The sequence below is a fragment of the Haliotis asinina genome, chromosome 2 (assembly GCF_037392515.1).
Source record: "Haliotis asinina isolate JCU_RB_2024 chromosome 2, JCU_Hal_asi_v2, whole genome shotgun sequence".
Classification (NCBI taxonomy): domain Eukaryota; kingdom Metazoa; phylum Mollusca; class Gastropoda; order Lepetellida; family Haliotidae; genus Haliotis; species Haliotis asinina.
Window position 1 is genome coordinate 22,468,030 of NC_090281.1, and position 25,869 is coordinate 22,493,898.

A 25,869-nucleotide genomic window follows, 5' to 3' on the forward strand; every position below is an offset into this window, starting at 1 on the left:
TCGAGTAGTCAGTGTTGAGAGCATTCTCGCGTCATGCCGAGAACAAGGGTTCGACTTCCCAACTGATACAATGCGTGAAGCCCATTTCTGGTGTCCGTCGCCGTGATTTTGCAGGAGTATTGCCCAAAGCGGCGTAAAGCAATGACCACCAACTGTTTTGTAACTGCTGATGACGAAATATGTTGGACGTCAACCACAACCTGTTCCACTACGTTCATAGATCACTCACGTATAATGGACGTCTGACTGGATATGGGTGGCAGGTTGGCAGACACCATCGTGAGAAGGACGATGTAAGACAGGAGGACAGTCAGGCAGTAGCCCATCTTCTCCCCAGACTCTATCGGCAGGGCAAATACCACCATCATCAAGATGGAGTTCAGGACGAGTGGAAGCATGATGTTCAGGCCATAGAACTGCCATTTTCGACGGAGCGTTACGTTGAACACCAGCTTCCTGAACACCATCAAATCCTGGGTCAGGTTAATGTACTCATATCCAGTGCTTAAGATTTCCCACTCCCCGTTGGAAATGAAATACTGCATGTCGATTGGTTTGTTTTGGTCAGTAAGGAGGTCCACTTCATCTGTGGTATAGCTCCAACCAACCAGCGTCAGGGAGCATTTCTGTTTGTCATAGGGGTAATACGTTATGTCTGCTGAGCAGCTGGAGGTCGTGGAGATGGGAGGAGTCCACAAAACATCGCCATTGAAAAACACTCGGGGAGGCGTGCCGTCGCTTCCGAGGACCCCAACAGTTTCTATGCTGGGGAAGAAAGGGATCAGCGTCAGTGACGGAGATTTTATGCAGTTTCAAAAAACGGAACTAATTCATGTAAATCACTAATTCTGTATTACATTTCAGCACGTGATTGGTGTGGCAAGTTATAGAGGTCGGTATACATACTCATTTTCAATGACCAGTGCAGGCTTCCAGATGTATTTCGTATTGACAACCAACCGAAATATCCCCGATGCGGTCGCTGGGTCCCAGGACACTCGAGGGTCATTCCATTGCTGTCAACAAGGACCATATAGATAGTTCACCTGACCACATCGTGGATCTACACTGTAGGTGTAATCATACACAGAGTCTACCATGTACGTGGTGGTATCGAGGCTCAATACTGGACATGTGATCGTATCGAAGGTCAGTACTGGATATGCATTATATCAGGGTCTACACTGTAGGTGTAATCATACACAGAGTCTACCATGTACGTGGTGGTATCGAGGCTCAATACTGGACATGTGATCATATCGAAGGTCAGTACTGGATATGCGATCATATCAGGGTCTACACTGTACATTTGATCATATAGAGTCTCAATATTGGACATTCGATCATATCGAGAGTCTACATTGTACGAGTGATCATATCGAGGGATCATATCATTTCTAGGCTCAACGCTGGGCATGTGATCATATTAATGTTCAGTGAGTGAGTGAATTCAGTTTTACCCCGCACTCAGCAATATTATTGTGGTGTATGTGGAGTCAGTAGTGTGCATATGATCATATCGTGGTTAAATGCAGTACGTGTGACATATCTAGGTTCATTTCTCGATTCATATCTGTGGTCAGTGCTGTATTAGCGCTAAGAGCCATTTGTTCATGTGACCATACAGAAAGTTAACAATGGCCGTGTGATCATATCTTGGGTCAATACTGTATATGTGATCATATCTTGGGCCAATACTGTATATGTGATCATATCGAATGTCAGTACGGTATTTGTGTCATGCCGTGGTCAATACTATATATGTGATCATATCTATGGTCACTACTGTATATGTATGATCGTATGATGGGTCTTTGCTGTACGTGTTGTTCTAGTGAAGGTGAACACATACACCTAGAAACAAGTTAAGGATCGCCGGTGATTTCCGGCTGACATCAATGACGTGCATGCACAGTGTGTTCGTAAATATACAGTTTTATCATGTAAGACCATGTCTTGACTACAAAAGGGACAGTTTCCTTCAACGCTTTAATAACGGATATACACATTTAGTCTGTTTTGACTTCAAGTGATACCTGGGACAAGAGAGAGGGTAAGACAACATATAGTGTATGTAACCTGGGAAGGCTGTAAATCGATATCTACTGACCCTCCACGTGCTTGGATAGCTGCCCGTACCCTAACATTGGGTATATTAATGCTTAATGCCCCTCCACCCCACCCCTTTCTTTCGAATAATGCTGTAGGGCCTATCCGCCACTGACAGCCATGAGAGCAAAGCTTCAATCAGTTGCATAAAGATCGAATCGGCTTTCTTCAAACCAATGTATTCTTCACCAAGTCCTTAGATTCTATCGTTGCCGAGGTGGAAACCAACCCAAACGTGCTTGATGTTGACGATTGCTCAATAGTGTGTAATGAACATGTACTTTTCAAACAATTGCAAAGACAAGAGCGGAGTTACGCACACCAATAATTTGCCGTCTCAGGACATCGGATAATATTCTTTGTGGCAGAAAAACGATTGTCCATTGCTGCCCATGCAGATTCAATACCGACATGTGGTACATGCACAACCTACACAACTTCGGGCTTCTGGACGTGTCCAGCATGGTGTATTTGAGAAGCACTTTCCACCATGTACACTTGCAATAATGTCTTACATTAACGGTATTATCATACGTTTCATCGTATACAAACTGACTTGAACATATATACTTCTGTTAACGAATTTAGGGATCATACCGTTTTTCGAGGTGTATATATGTAGAGAGAGTTTTTACAGTATCAGCTTCATAGATGAAACCTATGATGGTATTTTTTCATTGTGGTTCAAGTGCGTATCGACTGATTCAGGACAGCCATTGGCCGAATATTCTAAAGCCCTTTGTAGCCCAGACATTTATAACTTTACTGAAATTAATTGTACGACTAATCTCCATTCTTAAACACCATCACTGCTGTATCATCATCATCATCATCATCATCATCATCATCATCATCATCATCATCATCATCATCATCAATATACTTACAACTATCATAACCCCAGACAGGGACATGGTCTCTTTACCGATATTCTGCAAACAAAGGATAAAATATGTATATAAAACAGACCACTATATAGTCCAAGAGATAAGGCCTGATTTATTTACCTCAGAGGTCCAAAAGGTTTGAACATTGGTTCCTATGGAAAAATGTCTGAATGTTCAGAATATGTCAGTCTTGCGAGTCAAAACTTGACCAATGTTAGGATCAAAGTGGTTTAACAAACGATCACATGTTCAAACCGTTATTACTGGTTTGTATTACAAGGGGGTAAGAGCAGTAGTTGGAACGGTAAAACAAATGCATGTGCGGTACGTGATGAGTGTTAAGTTAGACCGTCACTTCTTGTTCTCGGTGTTTCATTTAGTATGGATATCCCCTTGTAATAAAAAACAAATATAGCAATTTGAATCTATGATCTTTTGTTGAACAACTCCTTTCCTAAGTTGAATAAATTTCTGAGATATAAATGTCCAATTGGCAGGGTAAAATTATGAGGATTCGTAATCTTACTTTTACATTATTCCATTACGTTTTCGCTGCAAACAGACTATAAGTTGCGTCAAATAAAGACATCCCCATCAGTAGTCCCAGAGGTCTTCAGAACAGAACGTTCTGAATCAGTTTACGGACTGGAAATGTACAAGGAAAAAACTTACGACGTCATTGACGGCAAACAGCAAGATGGTTGCTTGTACGACTGTGTTCTCTACAGGCCTGACATCGACGCTGGTGTTGGCTCGAAGGGTTGTCAGAAGAGCAGCTTCATTAGCGGCGTAGTCTCCCATTGTGGGTGTGACTAGAACAAAGTTAGAATTGACCATCAACTTTTCGGCGGGTGAGATTGGCGCTGGGATGATCGTGTCCAGGGAATATATTTTTGCACAGTTTGTTACAATGGAAATCGGAGATATGACCACATTTTGCAGCGCATCTCTTGTGAAAAAACCTTCTTTAACCAAATCACTTTCGTCAGAACATGCCATGTCCACGTCCACCCGTGCATTAAATGGTTATCCATCTTAAGCAATAGAACCAATGGGAGTCTTTTATACGAATATTTCAGTATGCGACATAAGCATCATGTCGGAAAGCGCACATAAAATCTCCAAATTATCATCATTATTTGAAGTGAAGGTTCTGAAAGGGTTCATTTTTCTCGATTGAAACAATCGATGTTAATGGATAGGGTGTTCATTGACTTAACTGATATCAGAACGTCGGACACCGACGTAGTGGCTCATTATGACAGATAATCGGACAGAAATAATTGTAGTGAGAAACTATTGGCAGGATCACGTTTGTCCAGCATTACCCATCTCACAAACACTATCATCTAGATATTTTAAAGGGCTTCAAACACTGCATGCATGGGTGCTGGATCTGTGTCATCGTACCGTTATGAATTGTTGCTCTTTCTTTAAATGATTGCGTTGCCTGGACAAGGTCACGTTACTTACAGTCGGAGGCACGGGGTTGCGCGGCACTAGGCTACCTCTAGGCTACCGCACCGCCCCCCTTGAGTGAGTGAGCGAGTGAGTGAGTTTAGTTTTACGCCGCACACAGCAATATTACAGCTATATGGCGGCGGTGTGTAAATGATCGAGTCTTGACCAGACAAGGTAGTGATCAACAGCATGAGCATCGATCTGCGCACTTGGGAACCGATGACGCGTCAACCAAGTCGGCGAGGCTGACCACCCGATCCCGTTAGTCGCCTCTTACGACCAGCAGAGTCGCCTTTCATAGCAAGCATGGGTTGGTGAAGGCCTATTCTACCGCGGACATTCACGGATCCCCTCCTTTGAAAGGAATTGTGGGTGTATAACGATACTGGGATATCAGTTTCGGCTCCAAGCCTGAAGTGATGCGGGTATTTGACGTCTGACACTCACCGGAACGCGTTGCTGTTCCTATATTACTGCTTCCTCACTTTATCGATTTTGTGAGTAGTGCTAATATTATACGTCATTTAGCAACACTGTGCCTTCGATTGTATGTAATGTGACCGGGACCGGGTAGACTACGGCTTAGTCTCGGAATATATATAATTTCCATAATAACAAACAAACCCATTTTAATTGAAAAGGAGCCCCAGGGAGATCAGAGATTCTTGAATCTGAGGACATCTAGACTTGCTTCATTAAAGGCTTTACCACTGCAGAGTAGGCTTAGTTCAGGGACTGTGAGACAGACTATGGACCAGGCAACCTTGTCGGTCTGTAAATAATCGGGTCTGGACCAGACAATCCAGTGATAACAGAAGAGAAATGTGTCAAATACTTACCAAGGAGAAACACCGCCAAAGACAGATGCACAATGTCTGCCATCTTCATCATCAGTTTGAACAAGTCTGTAAACAGTAACACTATTGATTAGAGGCAAATACAGGATACATCAATAACTGATATAGAAATGTTTCATGTGGGGGTTATTGGAAAATATCATCTACCATAGAAAACTACGGACTGGAGTACCATGACTAAATGGCTTGACGATTAAATATTTACACATATAAACCCTCTTGTCCTAATTTCAATGTAAATAGAATTATGTAAAAAGTCAGTAATTACGGCTTATTGTGACATTATTTACAGTCGGGAATATACAAAGTTTTGTTATTAACGACTGAATGAAAACTGATAATGGTAAATCAAGCCCAGGAAATAACAAGTATATTTTCCCTTTGAGAGCGATAATGTTTGTATGAGTTGGCTCGGTACAGTAATTATGTCACCGTGGTGCAACTGAAATATTGCTGAGGGCGACGTTAAACAATTAACCAAAATGACGTCACTGGGCTGTGTATGGGAGAAAGTGACTTGGGTGTAAACGTGTGTTGTGCCCTGAAATCACAATGGTCTTAAGTGCACAGAAATCATAAATATTCATGGGTGGGTGGAGCTTAACGACACCAGGGATCTCAGATGAGTGCCTGAGGCAGTCATACCAAGGATCGAGGTAAACTGGGATTCGATCACAAGACCAGTGGGTGGGAAAGGCACCATAGACCGTTGTACTACCACGCAAGATCAAACACACGGACATCGACCAAGAAAGAAATTACTTTTTTTCACTATTTTATTGGATTCAGCTTCTCTTGTTCAGCAGATGATATATACTACCGACAAGAAGTAAGGGAACTGGTCTGGTGTGTCCACCATGTTGGGCAACACATTCACGGCACATTGATGGTATGCTGTTAATCAATTTCCGGATGGTTGCCAGTGGTATTGCCCGCCATTCCTCTTGGAGAGCTGCACCAAGCTGGGTCAGGTTGGCGGGTCCTGGGTCCCTGGCGTACACCCTTCGACCAAGAACGTCCCAGAAATGTTCAATTGGGGACAGGTCTGGGGACTTAGAGGGCCAGTCCAATCGGAGCCCATCGGAGATAAGCGGAGACAATTCGGGCCCGATGTGGTCTGGCATTATCATCTTGGAATACAAAATTTCGGCCGATAACTCTAGCCAATGGAGCCACAACAGGACGCACTATTTGGTCAACGTATCGCTGACCAGTCATGGCTCCTTTAATGATGACCAAATCTGATCGTCTGCCATGTGTAATCCCACCCCAAACCATGACACTACTACCTCCATATCGATCATGGTCAAGAATTGCTGCTCTGGCATATCGCTCCCCGCTCCGACGCCAACAACGTTTTCTGCCATCTGTGAATCGTTGGCAAAACCTTGACTCATCAGAGAACATGGTGTAACGCCAGTGGCGCATAGCCCGTCCCTGATGCTGCCTAGCCCATGCCAATCTCTGGCGCTTATGGTGAGCTGAAAGGGTGACACCCTTAAAAGACCGTCTTGCTTTCAGACGAGCTTGATAGAGTGGGTTTTTAACGGTTGAGGTTGAAATGCATCTTCCAGTGAGTGTGCGGAATTCTCTATTGATGGCAGGGGCCGATTTAAACCTATCGCGTAGAGCAATTAACGTAATGAGACGATCCTGTCGTGGTGTCGTTGATTTTGGCCTGCCATGCCTAGGCCTCGTTGCAACCCCACCCTTTTGACGGTACTTATCCCACAGGCGTGAAATTACACTTTTTGATTTAACCATCTGCCAGGCAACTTCACATAATGATGTCTCCCGCCCCCATTTCTCCATTTTTTTTTGCTTCACCGAGATACTGCCTCGGAGGCATTTCTGTCAGTAAATGTCAATCTCTATTGCATTAGTGATTGTGACTTCTCCAGTACATTTACAGGAGTTAACTTCTGTATGCACGTGTATGCTGGGCATGCATTATGCAAAATTCCATTGTCATTGGATGTTGCGTTTGGGAGATACACCACGATAACGGACCCTGTCACAGTCAAAGTCATCTACATTCAATTTCTTGGTTCCCTTATTTTCTGTCGGTAGTATATCTAATACATAGGCTCCCACTAATGCTTCTGGGATAAAGTAACTGTGTAAATGCAAAATCGACAATGCCATTAATGATTAATCACTGTTAAACCATTTACAGGATAATATCGAAATCTGTGTGATTTGACACTATGAATCATGAAGGGCCCTTGAAGAGATGCGGTGCCAAAAGTCAGTTCACAAGTCTGTATCGTGTGTGTCCACCACTGTCGTTAATGCAGGTTTGACAACGACGACGCATAGACGACACTATGCTATTGAAGAAGGCTTTGAGAATGTTGTTCCATGTCTGAACCAGTGCTTGTTCTAATTCAGTTTATGCAAACTGTGCCATTTCCTCCCATGCGTACGCGACAGGAGACCGGACAACAGCTGACAAAGGGAAAACCGGAATGTTCTGTGTTCACGCATCTTGCTGAAACGTGAAATTACGTCTCTGTCATTGAGTGAACGGCTGCATATCAGGCCACATCATCACATTCCTGTTTCACAGAATTGCCAGACTGCCTTTGATAATGACAAGTTGGGTCCGACCATGAGGAGTGATAGCACCCCCATATCATACCGCTATCGTCACCAAACTGTCGACGTGAAACAACCCTCGCATCAGCGTATCGTTCACCATCTCCCAGGCACCTGAGCTGTCCAGATGAAATCTCGACTCGTCAGTGAACAAACCACTATCCCAATATTGTCTCCTGTACCGCAGATACTGTCTGCAGCAGATAAGCCGCGACGGTGGAACGAAAACGAACGCAATGCCTGCCGTCGGAGCCATATGTTGTTCTCCCTCAGTCGGTTACGTACAGTCCGGGTGCTGACTGGAAGTAAGCCAGGAATGGTCCGAACAGTCAAACTGGCAGTCTGGAAACGATTCTTTAAATGGGTCAGCCGAACGTGGTCGTCTTGCTGACGTGACCAGCGTGGACGGCCTGTCCGAGGCAAATCTCTCGCTTTCCCACAATGTTGAATACGTCTCCAACAGAGATGAAATCGTGTTTCAATGGACACCAAAAGGTCATTTCATTTTGAGCCATTCCAGTCTCCCACAGTGCGGAGACACTGACCCTTTGTAAATGCAATTTTCCCGTTAATACGTCGTGTTGAAAAGGTGTGTACGTTGCATGTTCATTAGAATGCGTTACTTAGTAAAAGCGGCAGTTTACCACTCAACTTGGAACGTGTCTATCTCTCACGTTCTCGTTAACCTAATGCTATTAGCCCATCAACTAATGCCAGAGTTCCATTAATATTGACAGTGATTCACGTTCTCTCTAGCAGGATATTCCTGAATGTGTCAGTTTGAGCAACTGTTTTGCCATTACTGTAATAGAAGCGTTAATTTCACGCATGGTCGTAACAAACTGCTGTAAATAGACTACTCGGCGGATTCAAAGCACAACTGATGATAGGAACCGTGAGGGGCGTTCTCCACTACACACACTTACATGCGCCTAAAGACCGAGCCTTACAGAGGTATTAGTGATTCCATTAACCCTAATAATGACTACGGTGATTACATCTTGCCTTAATTGTATAAGGGCTAGAACAGGGTCAAATTTTCTACCCGGGTACCCCGCTACCCATTACCTTACCCTACCAGGATACCCGTTATGTTCATTCCTGACATCGAATTTGTTAGAAATGGCAATGTATTGATGAGCTGGGAGGCTACAATTTCGAGTTTTCAAATATGAATATTCTTCAGCAGAGAGGCTACAATATCGACTTTTTCAATATCTTGACCGTGTATTATACACGGTGCGCAATTATGTCTGAATCTTCAAAATCATTTAACATATTACTTTTTACATATTAGTCACATGATAATAAGAGGTCCGGGTATTGAGATTGCTAATCGAGTCCAACTCATTATCCACCCGTCCCGGGTATCCGAGTTACCCATCCCAACCCTGGAATGTATCAACGTGCCCTAGTTTCTACTTGTTCGTAGTATTTTCGCCCATAACAGCATCGTTCGATATGGGGACGAGTCATCTTGCCCAAGGTCCGGGTTAGAATTGGTCTTCAGCACCTCAAGCTTGTCGTAAGAGGTTGCTAACGGGATCGAGTGGTCAGGCATTCAAGTGATAGGTCATATTTTCTTGAAACATGCAATTCCATTGGGCTTTTGATTGGAGAAAGTGTGTCATATGATATGGCATCACCTGTTCACCTCTAACCTACCTGTCCAGCGCCTTCGTTCAGTGAGCGGGAAGAGGTCCTCAGACCAGCCTTTAAATTGTTCACATTATGCTGTAACATGGGGTTACACCATTTCCCAATGTAACATCTGAACCAGCGGGCATTGGTCTAGCCTAGTGGTTAAAGCGGTCGCTCGTCACACCGAAGACCCGGGTTCGATTACCAGCATGGGCACCATGTGTGATGCCCATTTTTGGTGTCCCACGTCGTGATATTCATGGAATATTGCTAAAAGCGGCATAAAACTAAACTCACTCATTCTGAACCAGCACCATACAATGATGGAAATAGTTGGTGGTCAAAACAAAATTAAGGACATTTTACTGCCCTTGTGCACCAACATTTGTAGACCACCATGGTATATCTGAAATAAAATGTTATGTCTTTACTGACAAAGTCGTCTTCAATTGTTTGATCACGCGAAACGACACGATGTCGTTTTCTCACCCTGACAAAAAATTGAGGAAAATGTCACCATGGATAGGCAGACCGCCTTTTACAGACGTTTGGTCCTGAAAATATGGCTTATCTATGGTACCTAATGTCTAATCTGGACAGCTTGTCTAATCTGGACAGCTTTACATATCGGACAATGAGTCGGTGCGAGGTCAATCAGTCAAAGACAGATTCCACTGTACCACCTTAGCTCAGATCTAATGTCATCGCCAATATCTGCGGGTATTGTAGTATAAGCTACCAACGGCCAAACTGTCAAGCTTGAAGCAAATACTTACGCACATTTCGGTAGGCTTTAACCCTCAAGACACAAGAATTGTCACATGCAACCAAAGCCAGAAGTTATCTTGATATCAATACATTCGGTGGTGTCTGAGACACAATGGCTGTGGTTTAACGTGGATAAATCGCTCAGACAGTGTATACTGATTTGGAGCCAACCAGCCCTAGATTTTGTCCACTAAATGTCCAGCAAGATAACTAAAAGTATCATATTTTACTGGGGTTTTTGTGTGTGAAGAGGCAAGTGATTAAACCATCGATCTTCTTCTGTGAATATGAATGGTTATTTAGTAAACTAAAGGTTATTGATCGGGACATCTGAATGAACAGAGCATTTGAACAGAGAATGTTTACATGACATCACTTGAACGTGTGGCACCTCTGTACTTTTTCCCAGGCATCAGAGAACAATTTCAAATACGACTGAAAAGGTACAATCTTCCTTATTATCGTTCCTTTTGGTGAACCATTTATCCGTTTTCCCTCGAGAGACGCAAACCAACAAAAAATAAAAAGAAGACTCATTTATAGAGAGCGTAAATTCACAACAAAAATTTACTCTTTGCGCTAAACGAAATTTTTATGGTAGTTCTGTAGAAACAAGTGGCTCTTTAGTTGAGATTTGAAGAAAGACTGGAAGCAGTTTTGAGAAATTCTGGAAGACTGTTCCACTTTGATGATGGACACAATTTCCTCTGTTTACCAGCGTCAGCATAACTGTTGACCATAGAGAAACAAAATGTCAAAACAAAGCAAGAGTAATCAATTTTATTCTGGTTCCGTAAGCGCGAGCTTTTTCCCCCAGGAAATATACGTTCGTGTTCATTGATTAGCATTAAGGCGTTTGTTTGATGGAATGTTTTACAGAGTACATGTAATTGGTTCCAGACTTAGTGGGTACAGTAGCGATGGTTTGTGACTAGTAACACCCGTCGTTGATGATTATAGTAAACAGATAATGGAGAAATAGTTTATTGATAATACTTTGATGCCACTGATACAAATACAGCAGACTGGTCGATCACACTACAACATGTCCATAATGATCACGTGTTACACAGATGATATGTTCGAACACGACGCGAGGATCCCAGTACACGGTACAATGCGTGTCATGATAGATGCTATACAGGCGCCTTTCTTTCGATCAATGTTGATTTTTATGATGTTTATTGTAAGTGGAACTTAACAACGTATCGATCTTCTACAGTAACGAACTAAACATTACAAATACACTTACCATTAGAGTATGCTCAAATATAACACATATAACAAATATAACACATGTTACATTTGGGTTTACGCTTTATCAGTAAAGTACGGATTCTAGTACTATTGTTAGGCTGAGTCCCATCCGAGATTCGAACCCACAGCCTCAGACTCTTGCTCGTAATAGCCAGCACACGAAGTCAGATGCCTCACCCACCGAGTACTAGAATTTGTACTTTACTATGAACGTGTAATTCCAAATATTACATACGTTATAAGAGTTCAAAATGTAGGACAGGGTGAGAAAGTCAGACGCCTCACCCACCGAGTACTAGAATTTGTACTTGACTATGAACGTGTAATTCCAAACATTACATACGTTATAAGAGTTCATAATGTAGGACAGGGTGAGAAAGTCAGACGCCTCACCCACCGAGTACTAGAATTTGTACTTGACTATGAACGTGTAATTCCAGATATTACATACGTTATTAGAGTTCATAATGTAGGACAGGGTGAGAAAGTCAGACGCCTCACCCACCGAGTACTAGAATTTGTACTTGACTATGAACGTGTGATTCCAAATATTACATATGTTATAAGAGTTCAAAATGTAGGACAGGTGAGAAAGTCAGACGCCTCACCCACAGAGTACTAGAATTTGTACTTTACCATGAACGTGTAATTCCAAATATTACATATGTTATAAAAGTTCAAAATGTAGGACAGGCTGAGAAAGATACAAGATACTAAAATATCGGATTGTTTCTATATTCAAATTTGTTAAGTACAATCCCCATAATTGTTAAGAAATATACTGCTTTATTGCTAAACTGGTAACAATGTGAGAGTCTGCCGATGACGTCGATGTCTAACGCTTCACACTCTACGAAGTAGAATAAAGTACCTAAGTTCCACTGAATAGCTTTGTCTAACCATAGTGAAGTAACACCACACTCAATTTCCAGATCCGAAGTAAATCAAAACAATGACCAATTTTTTAAATTCGCATCGTGTTATTATATCCATATTTTTAAATTGATGGAAGGATTCATTTGATAAGCAAATTTTGGCGGGGAGGGGGGGGGGGGGTGTCCTCAACTGGCAACTGCTCAAAAGATGACAAGTTACTGGTGCGGGAATGCTGGCATGTCATATGGGGTTGTCGCAAGAGATAATGGTTGAGGCAAGACTACAGAATAACTGACACTTTCCGCCATCTTTGAAAGCAAGCAAGTTTACTTTTGGATAAGTTTAGGGCAAGGTTTAGGGTTAGGTTTAGGGATGGGTTTAGGGTTAGGTCTAGGGTTAGGGTTAGGGTTAGAGTTAGTGTAAGGTTAAAGATCGGCAGCTAATTTAGGTTTTAGCTCTTTTACTGTGATCAAGGGTGAATGAGAAACCATGTCGTGTGTTGCGATATTTTGTATCAGGTGTACTTATCTTTACCTTATACACCACTATATAACAGAAACATTATACTACAGCAACAAGACGGTCGTAAAATTTACCAGACTGCCATATATAGGTTACCACATATGTGAGACAGTCGTATATATCCAAATTCTAATCAGTTTTGTTGAAACTCCTTACAGAAGGATGCCAGTACATCAACTTTCTTTTGCAAACCTAATACAGAATCGGAGAACAAGCACACATCATCGACAATATACATAATCCAATAAAGTCTTCATCTACAAATATATCCCTACTACTATCTTCAACTTGATTGATAAACATAGAGAATAAAAGAATCAATATCTAACCTTCTCTGACGTAATCTGGCAAAATATTCTGAAACGCTGCTAACAGATAATTTCAAAGCTGGTGTAGTTTTGGAGGAAGTATTAGGACTATTGGAAAACATCCTACCATTGATACTATCTTCTACAAGAGACTGTATCCTGACAGGGAAACCATCCCTACTTCAACGACAACACTATCGTACAATTAACAAGACTGCCATATACAAGTCACGACATATTTGATATAGTGGTACATATTCAAAAGTGTAATCTACACAAACAATTTGTTAAAAGTCACATGCAACCAAATAATCAAACGTAATTAAAACACAGTTATCACCGTTCTCGAAACGAAGCAGCCGCGATACCGAACCCAGTCAGGGCCGGTGGATGTGCACTCATGTGTAACGACGCCTTGTCATTGGTCCATGGTTCATTTGCCGATACGCTTAGCCGGCTCTTTGTTTATGGCTTAAAAGCCCGATAGGTGTTAATTTCAAACTGCATTTAGTAGGTAACTGAAGTTGAGCATTGCATTTGTACACAACCAAGATTAAACTACTGCTCACGACCTCATACTCCGGGCAGGCATACTGTTTCAAACTCCGTGAACCTCAGCGAACCTACTCAGTACGCATGCGTTATGAGGGCAGCGCAGCGTAGCTGCTGAAACCACTTTTCCCCTCAGCGCTGTGGGAAATTTATTGAATAGTTTGTACTCCGATTTCGCGGGCTTTTTTTCATCGCGTTTAAAGGCTGAAGTGGAATTTTTGGTGATTTGTTTCGGTAAGTACATGCTTACATAACGTACATAAACTATCAGAATCTGCACCTTAAAGAACGAATAAACTCATTGTTTTGGTTCTCTTTTTATCACTGCATATGAAAGACGTCTGCTTAGTCATAAACGGAATACCATTTTTAAAAACAACAAAAAACAAACAAACTTGTGGTTAATTAATACCAAGCGCTTAAAAGTGGCTAAAAAGCCTCCTGCTTCTCTCTCGTCCGCAAACGAAACCACAGACAGGTTACGTAACTCTGTCGCCAGAGCTCTGCACTGACGTCATAGAAGGAACGAATTTCAGTTAGTTGTATAGAAAATGTGTAGGAAGCTTGTTGTGTTGCCGTCCATTGCTCCTTGGGGTCGGGTGATGGTGTCACTATGCACAGATTTACACCGGACCCCGTAGTTAGTGCTTAAATTGGTTGTTTCTGTGTACAAAGCGAGCATTGTGGAAGCCTGTGGTATATACTAAATCGGATGGTTCGCCCCCTACCACTCCATGAAAGAAAATGGAGTTCAAGTTTCATCGAGTTTATAAATGAAGACTATTTACTACACACTGCTGATCAAAAGGATTTTTCATGAACTTATCGCTTTCTTCCTAGGAAGCGAGGTTGTGGTCGAAGTAACGATATTATCGTAAGTAATATTATACTGACCTCCACCTCGCTTCCAAGAGTGAATTGTTATGTTATAAACAATGTCATGTAAAATCCTAATGTCCATCAACAAAATGCTTATTTTACTACCAGCAGAAAGTAATTTTGGTTTTGTAAGGCGGTGAAAACAAACATAAATAGCATTCATCCTCAGACAGGCCGCCGCCATTTTTGAAAATTGTGAAGTCAAGGACTATTTGAATTAATGACATTATGGTTTGTTTTCATCAAGTTAGAAAAGCAAAACTACTTTCTACTAGTAGTTAATATGCATTTGAATCGTGACGAAAAGGAGTTTGCATGACACAACCTGTAACAACATAAGCGAGGTCGATAAATTTCTTCACTTGCTAAATTTACTTGGTTTGTAAACGTTCACTCACCAGTGTGTACATGGAGACACGTGTGTGCATTTTGAAACTTAATGCAAAGAAGCGATCTGCGAATGCATAACAGGAATGTAACATCTAGACATTTTGTAGTTTGCCTATATGAATCATAATTCGCACGCACGCCCTAGTGTATGTCGTCTGTATCATTACACTTCATGACGAAAACAATGATTCTGTTCAAAGCTACGACAACTTAATAAAAACAAAATGCAAGTATTAAAATTAAAACAAATTAAAGTTTTAGGAGCAATGTCAGGCTATTACCTTGTTCGAGGAATGTATCCATCAATATCCATAAAAACGAGTGATACATAATTCATCTGCCGATTTCCCAAGTGATGTGTCTTGTAACAGTCTAATATACGAAAACGATGTATCGTTTCAGGTTTTTCAAATTGTTGTATAGTTTCATTGGTCACCCAAGATAGCACATTTGCATAATGTGCGTCATTTTTTTTTAAAAAAAAGTAATTTAGTTAACCAATAATGAGCAATCAATCAATGTATTGGCGGTTAATCCTTTGAAAGAAGGGTGTTGTTTCTACATAGGCATAGACACAGACAAAAAACTGTATTCAGTATAGATTAGTAAATGTTCATACAGAAACACTACCTTTTGACAAATCTCCATCTCCAGATCTAATTCAGTATCGATGAACTGAAACATGAATGGGTTCATCACTCGGCCGTGTCTAACATCGGTAAAATAGTAAAATGTCCCCTACAGTTATATTTCATCATGTGAAAAAAAATGATGACGGTATCTATGTCTCCAGCGAAAGTCAACACTCAACAGTCAGCGGTTCAACTGTTAACACCTCCAATAAAAAAACAAACAGATAACGTACCTCACTGAAGGGTGGAGGGGTATCGCTCGAATTTCAAATTTAGACAGAATATGTGAAAAAGCCCATTTTAGACGATGTCAAACCCTACCACCCATTAACACACTGTAACATTGTTTCGGATACCTATTCCCAGGCATGCGTACAAGCTTTACACCAATATCTGATACTTTTGTGGAAGTTTCACAATAAATATTAAACCGCTTGCACTCAGCTAAAACATCCCCGTTCACCGATACTCCTAATACAAATTTACAAAAATGTGTGTGAAATTGTTCAGTGGCTCCTCACTTGTGCCGTCCCCGTGTACCTCTGAACAATACAAAAATATAATTCTCAATTTGAGAATTAGACATTATAAAATGATCTGTGGGGAAAGGATTTTTTAATTTAAAATGCAATTGTTTAATTGAAATAAATGCTTTGGCTTGTTTGTACTAACTTTGACCATGACAATGTGTAAACATAATTACTAAACAACTACAGTAGGTTGCAATATTCATATTAATATCAAAATATTTCCACTTTTCAATAGCTTTTAGCTTCCCGCGATTACAGAAGACAAGGATTTCAGTTTTGTTGAAGCTTCCTACAGAAGGATGCCAGTGCCTCAACTTTCTTTTGTAAACAAAATACAGAATCCGAGAACAAGCACGAATCATCGGCATATAACAATGAATATAATTCTATACATAACGTCTTCACCTACAAACATACTCCTTTTAACATGAAGTTGTAACTCGTATTCAACTTGATTAATAAACACGGAGTAGAAAAAAGTACTTAATATTCCGCTTTTTCTGTCTTACACAAAATCATCTGATATGCTACTGTTAGGATCACAACTGGTGTAATATTGGAGTATTGTTTAGCGTTGTACCATAGGTTCTATCTTCTACAAAGAAGGTGTTTGCAGCAGGGGAAACCTGGTGATTATGGACACACGCACGCTATTCTTAATTTCCCACCAATCCGATTCTAAAGCATGTTACAAATGTGCTTTGACATAGTTCATTTGTACAGCACTGTAGGGATGCAACTATAGTCGTCACTATTATTTGTCACTATCATCCATGTGCAGCATATTTTAGTAAATACAGTTATACAATAATAATGATGATGTAATAGTAATGATGATGAGAATATTTATAACGTGCCTTTTTCACGGCCATATATCCTGCTCAAAGCACTGATCACTGTTACCACGGATGACGCAAACTGCCTGTGAGGCGAAGGAAGTTAAAAGTAACACGAGTTATCCCACCGGGTATCCATTTTCTGCTGGGTGAGAGGTAATTTTGAACAAACTCACTTGCCTCAGGCGAGACCACACGTATCACGTGTGCTTCGTTGTGGGGCAGATCTGAAGTCCTACAAACTGGAGTCACCAGTCCCAGGACTCTCTATGCCCACCGTTGCTTAACTTCAATTGATGTGTGATCAGAGCTCTATGCACAGGATGACACATCGCCAAACTATATCCAAAAATATGGCATGAACAGTAAATAGATACAATGTCCACTACAATACTAAAACCTTACCTCGGAACACAATCCAAAGCTGTATCCACAAGATTGTTAAAAGAGAAAATTTCCTTTCGAAACAAGGCACCAAGTATGTTTTCCTTCTTACACACTGATGGTGGACTGACAACAAACCCCGGTTGTCCAGTACACAACTTATCCTCAGTGCCCGACCGGGTGACAGAGACAAAGGGGCTTTGTTAGGGTAGGACTTAGGCGGTTGTGTTAAGCAGTGTACACGCTGTAAACATGCTTAGTGAACTGGCCGTGAGGAACATTTAAAGGCAGGTTGAGCAATATGACAAAGTAAGATGACTAAAATTGTGAAATGAAATCTCAGTTATGTATGTAAGTGGATTCTACTTAATACACAACATACTGTATATAAATAACATATATTACTGCCACGGTTTCATTTTATAGCGATATCCCACATGGGTACAATGCGTGAAGCCAATTCATGGTGTCCCTGCCGTGATATTGCTGGAATATTGCTAATGGCGGGGTAAAAACAAACTCACTCGGGCATGTGAGTGTAAAATATTGCTATCCTGGGTGTTGAACGACGTGGTCACTTCGGTTTAAAAATAAGTCATAAGGATATGCATATGTTTGTTTCATTTATTTACACTTTAAAATTCATCAGTCAAGACCATTGGTATATCTGGAAAATTTCGATATCTTGTGACCCGTGAAGATCCATGCTAGAACTGGTCTTCAGTCACTCATGCTTGTAGGAAGAGACTAACGGGATCGGGTTGTCAGACTCGCTGACTTGGTTGACACATGTCATCGTACCGCCCAATCACTGTTGATCACTGGATGGTCTGGTCCAGAATCGATTATTTCCATACGGACGCTATATTACTGGAATACTGCTGAGTATGGCGTAAAACTAACTCACTCACCCACTCAGTATCTTGTGCTACTGGGTCTGTCCTAGGCCTTTGACACTATTGACAATATAATACAGGTTCACAGACTCAAAGTACCATGCCCAACAAAATTCAAGACACACACACACACACACACACACACACACACACACACACACACACACACACACACACACACACACACACACACACACACACACACACACACACACACACACACACACACACAAACACACACACACAAACACACACACACAAATATATATATATATATATATATATATATATATATATATATTAATTATACATATTCTCTCTTGTAGACATTAGAAACATTCTTTAAACGTTCACCTCTGTGCTCTTGAAAATCTGCCTTACATTTCTTTCGGAACTGCAGAACTCTCTATCAGCAGCACAAGACTCGAGCAATGCATGGATGACATACAATACTCAATACTGGATGGATGACATACAATACTCAATACTGGATGGATGACATACAATACTCAATACTGGATGGATGACATACAATACTCAATATTGGATGGATGACATACAATACTCAATATTGGATGGATGACATACAATACTCAATACTGGATGGATGACATACAATACTCAATATTGGATGGATGACATACAATACTCAATACTGGATGGATCAGAATGACCTCAAACTCAGAGAGGACATTCACGTTGTGTGCCTACAAACCCTGGATGGAACAGGACCTAGAGTTTTGGTTCTCTCTCTTCTTGGCCAAGTTCTCTTGGCGCTAAGATATTCGTAAGTGCCATACATTAACATTAACTTACGACTAGCTTAGCGCTGGAGAGATTCGGAAATCAAGTCAGAGATCGGGACGACATCAGGATTCTTAAGTTTGCAGACTATGTAACAGACTGGTGGATCAAAGCTGACAGCAGAAGCATTAGGTACCATTTCTACGTGACTGAGGATAGGACGACAAACCTGGAATGTTGACACTCCAAGTTTCACGTCCCAACTTTCCTAACAATTTCAAGTTTGTGGAAATGTTGAAGAAAGAGCAGAACAACACAGAATTGTTCCTCTACAGATCAATTCAGGAGGAATCCACCCAAGAGTATTTAGGAGATGGCGAATTTTGCTGATAAGAAAGTATCTAGAGCTTGAGAACAAACTGCAGCAACAGAAGGACAATATACTGGCATATTGTTCTAATATGTTGATGAATTTTAAAATTTCTGATTATTCCAACGGTAATACATTTCTGATGTATTTTCAGTACAGACTACAGCTAATCCCTCTACTGTCTGCCTGTCAACCATGGTTGACTGCACTAGTAACCTAAACAAAAGCAGCAGGCACTGTGAGGCGTCCCCGACGAGTAGATAGTTTTGTATTCTGATAGTTTTGTATTCTCGGATCCGGGCAACCAATAAGGGAACTTATCCTGGGTCCGTCTTCCCTCAGACTGACAAGACTAGTGCTTCTCGAATTGCGAGTTCTCGTAATACTGGGGTCACTTTTGACTCTCCAATCACTATGGGCACGCACATCTCAGCCACAAGTTGAGCAGATTTCCACAGCAATTGTAATATCAGCAAAGTTCGCCATCTCCTGGATACCCCAACGGTGCCTTGAATTACTGCTCCTCTATATAAACCTTGCAGATATAGCCATATTAAAGTTATGGAGAATTCGGAATTCAGAATCCTGCTGTAAAATGCATCTCAAAGACTATTAAACCTGAACACATCATTCCTGCTCCCAAACCTTTGCTAATTTCCCGCTTCCTCGCGAACTATTTTCAAAATGTGTATTATCGCCCACTAGTCCCTCCAAAAATGACAATTAGCCTTCCTGTAAACGACACAATAAGTCCAAGAACCCGTATATTGATATGGCGCCAGTGGACAGCCTGGGCCTTGGGCAAAGTTCATGAAACAACCCCCACTATGTTTAGAGATACGGCTCAAACAAAAATATGTTTACTTTTTGGACGGACAGACAAGACAACTCCTGTATCTCCGGTGTTTTAGGATTAAGAAGATGTGCTCTTCGGTTACATGACTACGGCTGCTTTCATTGTTGGAGAAGGTTCTGAATGAATACTCACATCTGTAGGACAGTCATAACTCGGAGTCTCCCTGTGCCCATCATGCTGGGGATTTACGCCATTATTCTATGACGACCAGAATGTTTACCTATAACATTCCTTGTCCTATTTTACAATACTTGGTGAGATCAGATTTTTACACTGATAACTTGAGATCATTGATGGACAGAAAACAGTGTCATGTCTCGTAACTGTCTGAGGGAATCTAAAATAATAATTAATAATAAACTAAAATTCATCAACAGTGTCCTGACTATAATAAAAAGCGCATTTCTTATCCTCTATCATTTTTCAATATTCCACATTCGATGGGTAAATATTCACAGAAAAAAGGAGACATGTTCTCAAAGTAACGGTGTAATAGAATCTCGCTCTGTTTGAATATAAAATGATCAGATGATCAGATTATACCAACCAACAAAACCTACAAATGTAACGTGTGTCATATTTGGGATTACACTTTCTTAGTGAAATACAAAATATAGTACTTTTTTTATAGAGTCCCATACGGGATTCGAACCCGCACCCTCACAGTCAGGCATCTAATCACCAGCACACAAAGTCAGCCGTCTAACCCGCTCAGCCACCGCGATTTGCACTTGTAATAAAAAATATTACATGTTACATTTGACCACTTTCTAGATGGCATTGTGTAATCAAAACTGTTGAGTCACGAAACGTCACTAAGTCCGCTATGACCAACACAAGCTGCTGTGGGTGTGTTCGATTCTGGACTGACCATGGGGCTGTTGGTGGAGCAGAGGTCAGTACACATCCCTCTGTGAACTAGTAAACTTGGATTATCTGTTTTAAGTCTTGTAAGGAAAACGACAGCATTATAACTGTCTGATTTCATACGTGGGCTTTTCATGAACAGAAGGTCCGGCTTCTGTTCCTAAAGTATATTTCATGATACCTGTCTGACATCAACAATACTAATAACAATTATTAGAATAACAAGAAAAAAAACGTATAGGTAATTAGGTCTTAGATAACTTACTGTCACTTCTCGGGTGGCCCACTGCCCTCTGATATACCACTCGGGATCACAAACATCTAACACAGTCTATGTTTAAAAGCAGCATTATTCATCTGTCAATGTGTTCCACTCTTCTATTGAATCTCACTTCAACGGATTATCGACAGTGTATGAGAAATTGACGTAGGCTTTTCTGACTATTATCACACAGGGAGAGTTCCGCTGAATGACAGTCATGAGATTGCTGTTTATATTCGCTACCCTTTTGTATAAAACCTAGGTAGGGGCTACAATAAATTAATTCATGGTTGGTCCAATTGTAATCTCACGCGTAATGTAAACATCAGAATTAATATGACCACCATTGACACGCACAGGCCGCTAATGCTCTTGCGGACACAGTATGTGTTAAACGTTTACTGTGACGTGTGGACCGTGAACGATATCCACAAACAATCTCGTATTTAGGCCACGTTAGCAGAGAGGACGTCAATATAACAATTTCGCAAATCACTTGATTATTGCTTGTATAGCTTTGGTAATGAATTCATAATTATACCAACGGGTAGATGGGATTTATTTAAGTGGTGTTTAAACGCCTGTATGATGAGGAAGAACCAATAGCATTAAAGACGCTGTTAATCCACAATACCTGTTTTTCTTCAGGTACATATGCTCATACTTCTCATCAAACTTGTTGGTGTTGGGAATTTATTTATGACATTAATACCAACAATTGGAGAGCATTTAACTGCGACGTTGCCAAGTAACCGTGAACAATGGCGACAAATAAACACTACCCAGTATTTTGGGGAGGTGCGGGACTGGCTTAATGGCAGAACTAGTAGTGAACTGATAATTACAAACATAATAATACTTGTCATAACCAGTTCTGATTCCAGTAAGAATGAGCATGGATATCGATGCAGCTCTGGTTGTTGGCTGGAGGCGGTGACCGGACACGGTGGATTGGTTGTCTTGATCTCATAAGCATGGCCTAATGGTCGTTACCACTATTGAGACTGTATGTATTCCCATCACTATAATAGGGTGTTCCTGAGGGCAACAGCACAAGACAGGTCTTGAGGGGAACATCAGTGACCATTTAACCAAATCATATATGTCTCATTTGTTGGCAAAAAGATTTTCTTTAAAGTATTTCAGAAGCAATATCTGACAAACCCGAGCGTCTTGACTTGGGGCTCCTTTCACAAAGCAACCCTTACTCAGGTTAATCTTCACTCCCATTGCCCTAAGTCTAAGGTAACCTTAGTGCTATGCTTAAGAATGGGAATGAAGTTAAACCTTAGGAAAGGTTGCTTTGTGAAAGGAGCCGCAGATCTGTTAGTAATTCCGGTTAGAATTGAGTAGATTACGACATAGCCTTAGCCCTAAAGCAATCTGTTAAGAGTTAAATACCTTTCCTCTGGATGTGGTTATACACCTGGAAATATGAAAATGAGATGAAAATATTCGTAATTCGTAAGAGGGTAATTTGACGTCTAAATACATGGCATCATTTGTGAAGACCTTTAACAGCCGCCATCATGAACAGAGGTATTTGCCCTAATACTTGTGTACAGATGTAGTCCTTGAATACGAAACATCTATTGAGTTTTAGTATCATGTTGAAGAGGAAACCTCTTCGGATGATCATTGGGTTCAAAATATAGAAGTTTCAGTTTTCAACTTGAAAACATGTGATCCAGCTCAGTCATGGCTGTGAGTGAACAACCAAACACAGATCAGAAAGGGTCATCAACCTGTACATGAAAAAACAAATCTGGCTCCGAAAGTGTCACCAGCCTGTACATGAACAATCAAACATGGATCAGAAAGGGTTTTGACGTTTTTAATAGCAGCCAATGAAATGCGGTTCTATTTCATGGCCTGGTCATGTCGAAACTAATTCATATTAGTGGACATCTGAAGTATTTTTACCTGTACGTTGTCCTCATTTACTAGGTCAGAAAAGGACCATTGTTTCTACTGGGATCAGAAATTGATTTTCGTTAATGTAATATATTCAAATACAAGCGATTGTTATATTGTTCTTTGTTCTGGTCTTTACGTTATTGTCATTATACACTACTTAATCAATCAAACCTTTTCATAAAAAGTCCTATATTCTGACTGTTGGTTTATTCCAACAACTGACATTGATTTGTCTGAAACTAAGTTCCGGGTGATAATAAATGAACAATAAGTCTGTCGAATCGTTGTCGTGACTGACGAGGGAACCTATTCCACGCACCTGAAGGAAAGAGTCAGGATAGTGCCCATTTATTCATCTTTGTTCTCCAATTGAAATGTACTTTTTCACTCTCGCGGACATCCACTGAAAGCAACAGATACAGATCTGTTGGGAGCTATGAATGAATAGACCGTGACAACAGATCTGTCAAACACACACGTGTGTTGGGAGCTATATGCTTGGGTTGTGTATGGGTACACACAAATGTAAAGTATATACATAAACTGGTTGCCACTCTATGGTATGGGATGTGGAGAACCGATTTGCAGACATTCCAATATTCGATGATGTAAGCCATGTAGTAATACACAGTGTGCAGAACATAACACACCGAGAAGGTTTTGGGCTACATCAAGCTAGTTTCGTATCATATGCATACGTGTCCCGTATTTTAAGGTGAATAATTGTTATAACACGGGCTGGCAACAGGTACCACAGCCTTTAGCAGGATTCGGATCTGTACACCTACACAGACGTGACCATGGCCATAGGTGGTCTAAGCAAACCTAGCAGTGTCCAGAAAATATACAACAGCGTTTTGGGGATCAAGATGAAATTTTACTTCATAGATTCAGAGACACAAGATACCGACACATTTCTACTTCTGAACACAGACCATTGCAACAAACATTGACCTATTGAAGATACCATCTCCGCAAAAAGTAGAACAAGTCCTACACTTAACCTGCCATAAAAAACAGTCTGAAAACAACATTCATTTCAAATAGTTGATGTGTTTGCTACTGAAATTTACTTATGTCTTAGACATGTGGTTAGAGAGATATATTCATAGACTGATGTAAACATTCGCCACATATTTACACTGATGTATGCTTTGGTTACATGATGTAAGCATTCATAGTTACACAGATGTAGACAATCACCACATATTTACTCTGAAGTTTACATGCAAAACATATTTACACTGAACTTTACACGCACCACATATTTACACTGACGTTTACATGCACCACATATTTACACTGACGTTTACATGCACCACATATTTACACTGAACTTTACATAAACCACATATTTACACTGACGTTTACATGCGCCACATATTTACACTTGACTTTACATGCGCCACATATTTACACTGAAGTTTACACGCGCCACATATTTACACTGAAGTAGACATTCGCCACATATTTACACTGAAGTAGACATGCGCCACATATTTACACTTAACTCTACATGCACTACATATTTACACTGAAATTTACATACGCTACATATTTACACTAAAGTAGACATATGCCACATATTCACGCTGAAGTATACTCGCGCCACATGCAAGTATTTACAAACACTGATGTAGACATTTGTCTGGAATTACGGAGTGGTGTAGAGATGACTCCCTTGAGATAAATGAAGAAGACCAAAGAACTAATTACTGACTTTTACAGGAAGATACTGACTACTGCATCCTTAATCATCAACGATCAAACAGCTGATGCTGTAGAGTAGCCTATAAATCTGGGGACAATCACTGATAACAAACTAACTTTCACTCAAAATACCAGTGCAGTCTACAACAAATGTCAGTCTCGCCTCCACTACCTGAAAAAGCTACGCTCGTTTTACATTGATTCCGCTTTCATACCTTTGTTTCACAAACCACTTATTCAATCCATTTTTACATTTTCTATGCAGTGCCGGTATGGACCTCTGTCGCTTCAAAATATGAACAAATTAAAGAGGGTTTTTAAAGTTGCAGGAAAAATTGCTTGCTGTAGATTTGCACTCTTTTATACCAGTTAGCACATCATTTTTACAACAAATCGTAAATAGTATTTCCTTTGTATATTCATTCAGATTCATGCGATCTCGTAGCACTGAGTGAGACTTTCGCCACGGGTCCACTTTCCTTATTTTATGTGCGCCGGACAATTAAACGTTGCGGAAGGCCTCGTAGTGGACGAAGTGTTTTGGGATTTTTTATCATAAATTACTACTGGGTATCAAATCAGCATTAATTCAGGCTGTATGATGAATTTGTAGATGTAATTGTGCTCTTATTTAAGACCAGCAAACCGTCATGGAGCTTTGCCATGATTATGATATTTGTTTGCATTCCCCAGGACATTCACAAATATCATGACAGAGAAGATGGTATGCTTGTTCTCTAACAGGTTCTGGAAACCACTG

At 40.7% G+C, this 25,869-nt stretch overlaps 1 protein-coding gene across 2 annotated transcripts in view; it reads right to left on the bottom strand.

The window, feature by feature from the left end:
• LOC137273408 (neuronal acetylcholine receptor subunit beta-3-like) overlaps positions 1 to 25,869 on the bottom strand; it is a 28,370-nt gene that overhangs the window by 1,018 nt on the left and 1,483 nt on the right. The window contains exons 1-6 of one of the 2 annotated variants that reach the window (XM_067806074.1): positions 21,486 to 21,539; positions 5,297 to 5,362; positions 3,669 to 3,808; positions 2,997 to 3,041; positions 907 to 1,016; positions 230 to 765 (exon numbers count right to left, since the gene is read on the bottom strand). In XM_067806074.1, the coding sequence (XP_067662175.1) occupies positions 230 to 765; positions 907 to 1,016; positions 2,997 to 3,041; positions 3,669 to 3,808; positions 5,297 to 5,348 (883 nt within the window). In that variant the 5' untranslated portion in view covers positions 5,349 to 5,362; positions 21,486 to 21,539. Of the gene's footprint in view, positions 1 to 229; positions 766 to 906; positions 1,017 to 2,996; positions 3,042 to 3,668; positions 3,809 to 5,296; positions 5,363 to 21,485; positions 21,540 to 25,869 lie in introns of those variants that run through there. The other variant, XM_067806075.1, reaches the window with a different exon arrangement.